The following is an 11,615-nucleotide window of genomic DNA, read 5'->3' on the forward strand; positions in this document are numbered from 1 at the left end:
ATAAATATTTGATTTTAAATGTATTTGTATTTGATTTTTCATAAAAACTTAAATAAATTGTTTTTTAAGTGTTTTGAAGTTACAAATCATGTATTTTTTGAATTACCGGTATAATAATCGTAGTCTCAATTTTTGTGTTTCCTTCTATTATTAATGTTTTCGAAGTTTGAATTTAGTTACAAAAAGAAGGGAATAGAGAAGGAAAATAATGATTGGAGAAAGAAATGGAAGCTAAAATTATGAAACAAAATTTACCTTACCAAAAGAAGAGAAGAGAGAAAGATATTAAAAAAATATATAATTAAATACAATAAACACCACCGTGCTAAATTTAAGGGATCTACAAATTAGTTGACATTATGTCCAATTAATGTGGACATAATGCAATATATAATTTCTAGATAAGAGTCAATTCTACCATATATTAATCTCATCATATATGCTAAAAATATATAGGTACATCATACTATTGAAATAGTGGCAAATCCAAATTAGATGTTTTTACGAGAATTCGGTTTGAGAGTATCCGACCAACATTTAAATTTTTATTTTAAACCTATTTATTATTGTATAAAAATTTATAAACTTTAAATCTTAGAAATCTTTATCTTTGAAACAAAAACACTACTAACTATATGTTGACATTATGTCCAATTAATGTGGACATAATGCAAGTATAATTTCTAGCTACAATTCTACTACTCTCTCGTTCAAAATTAGCAGTCATGTTTCACTGTATTAGAGTCAAATTGACCAACATTTTAAATTTAATTTTTTTTTACGAACTTGACACGAGAAACATTGCAACTTATACTAATGTTTATATAAAGTTTTGAATGTCTAAATTCTAATTATAAAATATTGAATTGATCTAATCAAGTTTTCACCTGCTTTATTATTGCTTTATTCTGAACCAAGAGTTTATCAGATGCAACCTCTCTATCTTCCAATATAGGGTTAGGTCTGCGTACACTCGATCCTCCCTAGACCCACTTTGTGGAACTACACTGGATATGTTGTTGATCTACTTCGAGGATAAGTATAATTAACTTTTGAGAATCGAAACATGACAACTAATTTGAGACGGAGAGTAATATTCCCTCCAGATAAAAAAAAAAAAAATGTCCAATTAGCCTTTTTTTCTTGGGTCCAAAAAAGTATCCACTTATCAAATCAAGAAAGAATTAACCTTGTTTTTCCAAATTTGCTAAGCGTTATATGATCAAATCCCAATGCTTATTTAATTAGGGGTGGTTTAATCAAATTATCTATTTTTGTTTTGGAATTAGTATTTTTTTTAAAGGGTGTGCAAATGGCTAAATGAACCTTTTTTTTTTTATCCGGAGGGAGTAGCAATCTATCAGTAAATCCAATATATACATTACTGTGATGTCTAGGAGTTGAAACAAAAAACTAAAGCGTTAAAACTGTTGTGTCATTTTCTATCACAAGACAACAAGGAGTCTCTTCCAAAAACTTTCCACTTCCAGCTGTTATCGAATTCTTGAACTTTCCTAATCTTTTAGTACTTAGAAATTATGATTATGATCCAATCTATTAATTGTTGCTATGTAAAGATCAACTACAACCATGAGATCAAAATTGAAGAATAGGCTTGATATTACAATAAAAGATCAAAATTATGCTCTCTTCTCAAAAAAAAAAAAAAAAGGGAGAAAAAAGAAGTAAAAAGAAGTATTATCGACAACTTAATTAATAACAATGTAACATGCATGATAACAAGACAAATTAACTCCTTGCTTCCCTTTTTTTTTTGGGTTGACCTTCATTGCCCCAGTCGGTACGTCAACGTGACAGTAGAAGCGAATTTAATTAAGTGAAGAAAAGAGAGAAGGACGTGAAACTTGAAAGTGATCGACAAAACTGTTACATCAATGATATGGATGATAGAAATATAATTGTACATATTTATAGATATAAAGCATCTGGAAAAAAAATAATGAATTCATATAAACCCGCAACCAATCTGCCCCTAAATTCATCCTTATATTTATATACTCATATTTTTAGGAGCAGTTCAATAGAATTAGTGGCCTAAATTCAAATTCTAATAAGAGGTCTCAAGCATATTTAATAAAATTAGCTTCTACGTGCGGCGTAGGGGCATGCGCCGCATGTGCATCCTGTTCGTTTTATGTGCATTTGATGTCAATTTTGTAGAAATATTTTAAAATCGCATATATATTGTTGTTAAACATGCGTGTGAGATTGTATACATCTAGAGAAAAAAGAAATTAGTGCAAGCTCAAATAATGAAGAATGGCCCCTTTTTAGCAGACTTGATACTTAAATTTAAAATTATTGGACATTATTTAAACTTGGGACAATTATTTCTTGGAATAGTTTGCTTAGCATATTAGACTACCACTATGAATTATTTTCTAACTTAATTCAATATTTTTAAAAAAAAATCTATGAAGAAAAAGCAAAGAAGAAAAAAAAAAAAAAGCTACTATACATTGATTTTCATCCGAAGAAAAAGACAAACTACATTAAGAGGAGCCCAATAATAATGAAGCTGCCATTTGACATGATTGAGCATCCCGTGGCATTTTCTTCATTGAAGTACTCATCACAGCTGCTCACACGACAGCCCCTTCCGTAGTCGTACGGCTTAGGCCCAGGCCCACAGCTATATCCATAGTTATCGTAACACGGGGGCGGAGGGAGATCTTCCGTACAAATGCTAACGTGGGCCTCCCGTATAGCCTTCATAGCATTGTCCACAACAGTATCCTGGCGGCGGTGGTGGGTACTCTTGAATTGGCATTAGCACTACCATTACGGGCTCTGATGTTGGCGGTGGTGGTGGTAGATCAACCGATTGAGGTTTAGGATCTTCTTTGGGCTTTGGAGGGTTTTTGATTTCAATGCTCTTAATCACTCCACATCCTTTACTAGATAATTTGTCACGGATTTTCTCAGGATTACAACATACCACAGTGATAGTGACTGTATTGGCCTTCTCATCATATACTTGGTCTCTAATTTCTGTTGCCCAAAAAAATTTTACATCACAAAAAACGAAAAAAATCAAATTAATTCTTCTCCATAATAATAGAATTCTTGATCTTGTACTTTCCTTCATGAAATAGAGACTTACGAGGGAATTTACAGAGAATTTTTTTAACCTTCTTGTAGCAGCTGCAACATTTAAGATCAACCTTGAGCACCATAATGGTGGTCTCTTATATTAAAAAATAAATTAAAGTAAAGTCAGGTTATAAATTAGTGCTCATCAAGTAATTATAAGCACACCATAATGAATCAAAGCTCTTATAGAAAGATTTCCTCAACAATATTATGCAAGGATGATCTAGTTCTTTGTGTGCAAGTGAAAAGACATAGGAGAAAAAATTGTATAAGAAGTTAAGAACTTAAGAAACATATATGTAGGAGCGACTATATGATCAAATCATATATGCAATTCTTTATCAACCGTCATCTATTTATGATATATCTCTATCGAAATCTTTTTCAAATATTTAGTATTTTCTCACGAATTAGATCAGAGAGTTATATATTATCTCTTATTATATAAGATAAGCAGATTGGTGCGGAACTAGATCCTCTGCAAGAGTCAGAGTTGTTGTGTAGCCAAGTTTACCTGCCCAATGCCAATGATACGAAGAGCTAGCTTTGCTACCCTGGGGGTCAGAGAAAAGTCTACTTGCTTGCGTCGCATTCTCAGTCCCTCTTCCCGAAAGACTTCCTTTTTTGAAACTAAACCCCTCCGGCCCATGAAAATTGGAGAACTCTAGATTCATTAGTACCGGTTTTCAGCTTGATCGGAATCGATTCTATGATTGAATAGCAGAAGTGCTACTTAGTAGTAGAAACTCGGAGAGACAGACAGAGAGGGGACTCTTTCATACCTGCTAACTCCTAGGATGAGAAGTTGAAGAATCAAGAAAATACCTTCTCAGTCTTGTCACCACTCATGGTTGATACTCTTACAAAAAATGAATTCTATGTGGGGAGAATAGAGGAAGAAAAGAGAATATTTTTAATTAATACTCGTATGAAAGAAAGATGAAGAAAAAAATTTGCAAAATGGAAGGAATAAAGTAGGAGCGCGTCTAAACTGGAAGTTGAAATTAATGATATAATCTAAATTGGCAGCCATTAAACTGTGGGGGGCCTAATTAAGGTTGTTGAATATATACTCTCCATTTGCAATTGCATGTACTGGCTTTGATAGTCACATCTCCTCTTCCCCTCGTTACCAAGCAAATATACATTATTTAAATTACAATTGTTTGAGTCTTGTTTCAATTTTTTATTTTTTTTTGGGTACTTTTTTAATGTCTCTCCTTCTTAGTTTTTAATAGAGTTAATTCTCTGGATAATCACCCAAGTTTCAAATGCTTTGTTCAAGTCACTCATCCAAATGTGCAATACTGTCAAAGCTGCCCCAAGCGAGGGGCTCTTCAAATGTAAAGACAATTGAGTTGCAGTCCGAGACATAATATATATCAGTATAGATGTTGAGAGTTAGCCCAATATCTAATAATTCACAAGCTCTCTCCACCTTATTAAGGTTGACGCAGGTGTCAATCAAACAGTTGCAGTTAGCTTTCCGGACATCCATAGATTGTAAATTCTCAACTACTTTCACTAAAGAAGCATACCTGAAATCATAAGATTTTCGTTTCAGTTCTGAAGCTCTTGGGCTTTTGGGGTTGACCCAAAGCTTGCTTTTTGTAGAAGAAACGGTTTTTATTTGGGGTTGTTCTTGAAGTGAAACTTGGGGGGTGAATTAGGATTTATAGTGAAGTTTGAGGGGGAAAGTGAATTTGCAAAAGAAGTTGGTTTTTTCATAAAGAGGAGATAGAGTAGAGCTTGGAATAGAAATCATTTTCAGTGCCGTATTTGATCAAGAGGATGATGTACATATTGCCCCTTCAAAGTTTAGGATTTTGAACAATTTACCCCTAAACTTTTGGAATATGTAATCCACTTGCTTATTCATCCATAAGTAAAGAAAGAGTTTCATAAGGTTCATTTATGAGTCAGTGAGAAATTGTTGATCCTAAGAAGTCTCATGTACTACTAAAGTTCTTGAAAAACTAGGCAGAAGGTGACTACACCTATTTTTATTTCTAAAATGAATTACATCGAGGTTGTCTCTATCAATATATTCATGTATGTTTTTCGCAAAATAGTAATTTGGAAATAATTTCAAGAAAATGCGCATTCTCCATTTTTTCTTAGCAAATTTAGTTCATTTAATATCAATGCCAACTCTATTGCATATGATAGGGTATGAAATTTTCAACATTCTTTACAAACCGCAATCTGTAATGCATTTCCAATTGTCATAGTTTTAGGAATGATTAACTTCCTAACTGGTTTAATTAGATAGCCAAAGGCGTGAAGCACCAAACCACAAGCTTACTTACAAAATTGTAATTGTAATTGTTTTAAATTTCTTACCTATATATTGAAGACTTATTCTAATTCTAGAACAGTTGGGCTTAATTAGTACAATATTTTGTTGGGAAAGATCACGGATGCCCCCTCAAACTAAAATAATTACCCGCACATAGCCCCATTGCTTTCATACCCCTAGAAAAAAATCAAAATTATTTATCCAAGATGCCCCTCAGTTATGATACCAATATGGTATATAAATATACTGAGATGATATGATGGAAGATGCTTCAGTCCCTCTCTTAGTCTTCCATGATACCATCATGGTATATAAATATACTGAAATGGCATCATGGAAGATGTTTCCATCCTTCTCTTAGTCATCCATGATACCATCATGTAGGGCTGTTCAAAATCGAACCGCAATCGATAACCCAACCGCAAAATAGGTTTATTAGTTTATTGGTGTCGAGTAATTGGATTAACGGATGAGGAATGGTTTGGAATTTTACAGTTGACGGCTTAACGGTGCGGGGGACGGTTTTCTTATTTTCCTTATCGGTTTAGCCGTTAACCCGTTAAGAATAATTAAATTATAACTATATCCCTATGTATATAAAGTAATAAAGATTAGAAATACTAGTCTTTGAGCCTAAAACTCATTTTTCTTCCCGTAACATGGTAGCAGTTTCTCATTTGCCTTATTGCTTCTGCCTGTTGTTTGTTTCTTATTATCTCATGTTACCTACTAGAATCATTCCAAACATTTTTACTTTCCTTGGATGTTTCTTCCCTTTTCTATGATGAAGTTTAGAACGAGATAGAATTACTAGTGGTTGTTTGAAAGAAATAAGTTTCTTATGGACATTGACACACTTTAGCATGAAAATCTCATATTTAATCTGCACAGTTTATTTAATAACGATACTTTAGTAAAAATTTAATTCGTATTTTCAATAATTTAAAATCATGTGTCCCAAGAAAACCCACCATGAGTAATACATCCATTTAAATCTTGCGACATGAAGCAAATAGGGTCAAATGTGAGTTTGCAACCTATACACTATCAATATTGAGCCTTTTGTGTTTTGATAAATTTGTATTGATGCAATAGTCCTAGCAATAAAAGGGAAAAAAATCTCATACTTTATTGATGAACCGATAAACCGACCGTTAACAGATAAATCCACACCGAACCAACCAATATCTTATTGGTTGGTTAGCGGATTGAGATATTTAAAAACTAATATCCGATAAGCCGAACCATTAAGCACAATTATCCAATTAAATCGCCCGATAAGCACCCCTACCATCATGGTATATACATATACCGAGATGGTATGATGAATGATTATGTTCATTTATTAAAAATGACACACTTTTCTCGAAAAAAAAATCTCTATGATACCATCGCCTTATATACATATATATACCATGATGATATCATGAAAGACTGCTTCAGTCCTTCAATGAGATACTCTTCAGGACCATGGTACCATCATGTTATGTAAATTTATTGAGATGGTAGCATGGAGGACTGTTTTCGTCCTTCTCTTAGTCCTCCATGATACTATCGTGATATATAAATACACTGCAATGGTATCACGGAGGAAGGGGTTTGGCTAAGGGGTATGTCGGGTAAATATTTCTAGCCAAGCGAAAATAGTTTGGGAAGGGGCATGTGCGGGTAAATGTTTTCTATTTTAGGGATATTCAGTGATGTTTTTCCGACTTTGTTTGCTCCAACAAAAATAACACTCTTATTATCCGGAGACTTAAGTATATTAATCGGCTGATACACAAATTGAAACTAGAAGGATTTTCAATCGAACCTGTCGAAAATTTTGAGAAATTAGACCTCTAGTAATGTTGAAAAATGACATTTATTAATCAAAGCTTTACCAACAAGAGGGTTAACGACTTTTATTCTATTTGACAAAAGAAAAAGCAAATGATGATAAAAAGCTATCTGTAAAGAAAAAAGACAACCATATTAAGAGGAGCCCAATCAAAAGATACATTGATAAGCCTAGATAATGACCTATAACAATCAAGCTGCCAGCCACCTTACATAATTGAGCATCCTGTGGGATTTTCTTCATAGAAGTACTCATCACATATGCTCACACGACAGCCCCTTCGGTAGCCATACGGCCCAGGCCCATAGTTATCGTAACACGGGGTCGGAGGGACCGGTCTTCCATACAATTGATAACATGGGCCCCCCGTAGAGCCTTCGTAGCATTCTGTGCAACAATATCCTGAGGGCGGAGTGACCGGTCTTCCGTGCGAATGATAACATGGGCCCCCCGTCGAGCCTTCATAGCATTGTCCACAACAATATCTCGGGGGTGGAGGGACAAGTCTTCCGTGCAAATGATAACATGGGCCACCGGTATAACCTTCATAACATTCTCCACAACAATATCCTGGTGGTGGCAACGTGGTTGACATTTCGGGCTCTTGGGCTTTTCGGGCTGCTTAGGCTTTTCGGGCTCTTTGGGCTTTTCGGGCTCCTTGGGCTTTTCGGGCTCTTTGGGCTTTTCGGGCTCCTTTGGCTTTTCAAGCTGTTTGGGCTTTTCAGGCTCTTTGATTTCAATGCTCTCGATCAATCCACATCCTTTACAACACAATTTGTCGCGAAGTTTCTCAGGATTGCAACATACCACAGTGATTGTAACTGTATTGGCCTTCTCATCATATACTTGGTCTCTAATTTCTGTTGCCCAAAAAAATTTTATATCAAAAAAAAAAAAAATTAATTCTTCTCCATAATAATACAATTCTTGATCTTGTACTTTCCTTCATGAAATAAAGACTTACGAGGGAATTTACAGAGAATTTTTTTAACCTTCTTGTAGCAGCTGCAACATTGAAGATCAACCTTGAGCACCATAATGGTGGGCTGTTATATTAAACGATAAATTAAAGTAAAGTGAGGTTATTAATTAGTACTGATCAAGTAATTATAAGCACACCATTATGAATCAAAGCTCTTATAGAAAGATTTCCTCAACAATATTATGCAAGGATGATCTAGTTTTTGGTGTGTAAGTGAAAAGACATAGGAAGAAAAAAAAATTGTATAAGAAGTTAAGAACAAAAGAAACATGTAGGCACGACTATATGATCAATCATATATGCAATTCTTTATCAACCGTCATCTATTTATGATATATCTCTATCGATTTTTTTTTTCAAATATTTAGTATTTTCTCACGAATTAGACCGGAGAGTTGTATATGGAAGAATCAAGAACATACCTTCCCTGTCTTTTCACCACCCATGGTTGATACTCTTGTAGAAAAATGAATTCTATGTTGAGAGAAGAGAGGAGGAAAAGAGAATAGTTTTAATTATAGTATGAGGAAAAAATTTGTTAAATGGAAGGAATAAAGTAGGAACACGAATCGGATGGAAGTTGAAATTAATGATATAATCTAAAGTGGCAGCCACTAAAATGTGGGGGGACCTAATTAAGGTTGCTGACTATATACTCTCCATGTGCAATTGCATGTACTGGCTTCACATCTCCTCTTCCCTTCGTCACCAAGCAAATATACATTATTTAACAGGAAATTAAATAAATTATAGTACCAGCTAGTTTATGAATTTTATGTACTAAAAATAGGCCATTATCAGAAGTTTTACAAAATTTAAATGTATTTTTCTAAAAATTTATTTAATATGTACAATATAAATTTAAAATTTTGAATCCGCACCCGACTAAACATTTTAAAAGTTGTCAACTCATTAGTTACTATTGCATATATGTTGCTACCTCAATCTGCTTACAATTGTTTGAGTCTTGATTCAATTTTCTTTTTGTACCTTTTCTAAATGTCTCTCTTCTTAATCCCTAATAGAATTAATTCCCTGAATGATCACTTAAGTTTCGAGAATTGCTTTTAAATATCATTTTTATTTTTTAGGACAACATAGTCACTCAATTATCACTATTTTCCTCAAAATAGACTAAATACCTCAAAAGTCTTTTTCTTTCCTAGTTGGCATGCAATGTCATTAAAGCTAATTTTTTGAATAATATACTTATTTAACTCATCAAACTCATTTAACCAAACTCATATTTTATACTCAATCAAATACGACCCAATTAAAAAGCGCCACAGGAATTAAACTATACTTTCTATTTAGCCACTTTTTCAAATCTAAGATCCTTTTATCTCAACTTAATAAATTAATATTTAAGTAGTTTTATCATTCTATTCAAATTCAAATATTTTTAAATATCATGTTTTGTCCACATTAAATGATATATTCTTTCCACATTAAAATGGAATTACATAGATAATACAAAAATTACTTCCGTATAAGTTTAACTTTTAGAAAATCTAATTAAATCTTATATTTTAAGAAATAAAATGTTTGACGAATTCTCTCGTCGACTTAAAAACTAAAACGAAAATTTTTTGGGCATATTCCACTAGTGGGAGAGTACTAAAAAAGTTTGAAGAAACAAGTGAAAACTTAACAATGAAGAATAACAACTGAACAAACAAAGAGTCCGAAACCAAAATAAACCCAAAAAAAAGGGTATGAACCAAAATATCCCAGGAAAAAAAAGAGGTACAAAAGTACCTTTAACGCATGAAAATCATGCGTTATTGGATGCTCTCTTTTTTTTTTTTTTTCTTTCTTTCTTTCTTTCTTTCTTTTCTTTCTTTCTTTCTTCCTTTCTTTCACACTTTTTTACATACTTTAGCCATAGATTAATCATGCTTCGAAACTCCAAAACTTGAATATTTTATATAGAACCCTATTTGTTTTTGTGCGATTAATAAGGTAGGCTCAACACATCAAGGATACACAAAAATTCGGATTGTCGTTTTAGTGATTGAAAAGTGCTCGAAGTCCATTTTTATTTGAATACTTGTTATCATTAGCTTTAAGTTATTTATGTTTTAGGTTTTCACGTTATTTTTATATTTTAAGAAAATCTAATTAAATCTTATATTTTAAGAAATAAAATGTTTGACGAATTCTCTCGTCGACTTAAAAACGAGAATTTTTTGGGCATATTCCACTAGTGGGAGAGTACTAAAAAAGTTTGAAGAAACAAGTGAAAACTTAACAATGAAGAATAACAACTGAACAAACAAAGAGTCCGGAACCAAAATAAACCCAAAAAAAAAAGGGTATGAACCAAAATACTCCAGGAAAAAAAAGAGGTACAAAAGTACCTTTAACGCATGAAAATCATGCGTTAAAGGACTTAACGGAGACGGACCCGTTAAGTCCTTTAATGCATGATTTTCATGCGTTATTGGGTGCTCTCTTTTTTTTTCTTTTTTTTCCTTTCTTTCTTTTCTTTCTTTCTTTCACACTTTTTTACATACTTTAGCCATAGATTAATCATGCTTCGAAACTCCAAAACTTGAATATTTTATATAGAACCCTATTTATTTTTGTGCGATTAATAAGGTAGGCTCAACACATCAAGGATACAAAAAACTTCGGATTATCGTTTTAGTGATTGAAAAGTGCTCGAAGTTCATTTTTGTTTGAAGACTTGTTGTCATTAACTTTAAGTTATTTGTGTTTTAGGGTTTCGCGTTATTTTTATATTTTAAGAAAATCTAATTAAATCTTATATTTTAAGAAATAAAATGTTTGACGAATTCTCTTGTCGACTTAAAAACGAGAATTTTTTGGGAATATTCCACTAGTGGGAGAGTACTAAAAAAGTTTGAAGAAACAAGTGAAAACTTAACAATGAAGAATAACAACTGAACAAATAAAAGGGGCATTATAGTTAAGGTACAAGATGACCCCAAAAGAAAAAGTACCTTGGTCATAGGTAGCAAAAAGTTGTGGTGGAAAATGAACTTGAATGAGAAATTTAGATTAAATGAAAAATAAAGTGGAAAAGATATTATTAATGAAGTAATAATTGTAGAAAAGGATGGAAGTAAACTGTAATTGACAGGAAAGAGAAATAAAGTTAATGAAAGTTTTTCCTTTATATTCTGAATTAATTTTTTTCTTTGGAAATACCAAAAAGTTACACACTCCATGTTTAAAGATAAATAACTCAAAATATAAAGGAAAAATTTACGCTAACTTTATTTTTTAAAATATAAGATTTACTTAGAATTTTTTAACGTTAACTTATACGAAAGTAATTTTGTGTTATCTGTGAAATTGCATTTTAATGGGAAAGAATATGCCGTTTAACGTTAAAAAAATATGATATTTAAAAG

At 32.5% G+C, this 11,615-nt stretch overlaps 2 protein-coding genes across 3 annotated transcripts; both read right to left on the minus strand.

Moving 5' to 3' along the window:
* Window positions 1–1,338: 1,338 nt before the first annotated feature.
* LOC132033345 (heavy metal-associated isoprenylated plant protein 6-like) lies at window positions 1,339–5,084 on the minus strand. 2 transcript variants are annotated; one of them, XM_059423298.1, is made up of 3 exons: window positions 3,940–5,084; window positions 3,125–3,206; window positions 1,339–3,012 (listed from the first exon to the last, which is right to left on the minus strand). In XM_059423298.1, the coding sequence occupies exons 1-3, from the start codon at window positions 3,961–3,963 to the stop codon at window positions 2,708–2,710; spliced, it is 411 nt and encodes a 136-aa protein (XP_059279281.1). In that variant the 5' UTR covers window positions 3,964–5,084; the 3' UTR covers window positions 1,339–2,707. The 2 variants fall into 2 exon arrangements, 1 of the variants encoding a protein (XP_059279281.1); XR_009408711.1 differs by having other exon boundaries at window positions 1,339–3,165.
* A 2,174-nt stretch (window positions 5,085–7,258) lies between these two features.
* LOC132033348 (protein PYRICULARIA ORYZAE RESISTANCE 21-like) lies at window positions 7,259–8,905 on the minus strand. Its single transcript, XM_059423299.1, has 3 exons — window positions 8,658–8,905; window positions 8,218–8,299; window positions 7,259–8,113 (listed from the first exon to the last, which is right to left on the minus strand). Exons 1-3 carry the CDS (start codon window positions 8,679–8,681, stop codon window positions 7,518–7,520), a joined length of 702 nt encoding a protein of 233 aa, XP_059279282.1. The 5' UTR covers window positions 8,682–8,905; the 3' UTR covers window positions 7,259–7,517.
* Between the last annotated feature and the right edge of the window lie 2,710 nt (window positions 8,906–11,615).

The sequence above is a fragment of the Lycium ferocissimum genome, chromosome 10, assembly GCF_029784015.1.
Source record: "Lycium ferocissimum isolate CSIRO_LF1 chromosome 10, AGI_CSIRO_Lferr_CH_V1, whole genome shotgun sequence".
NCBI lineage: Eukaryota > Viridiplantae > Streptophyta > Magnoliopsida > Solanales > Solanaceae > Lycium > Lycium ferocissimum.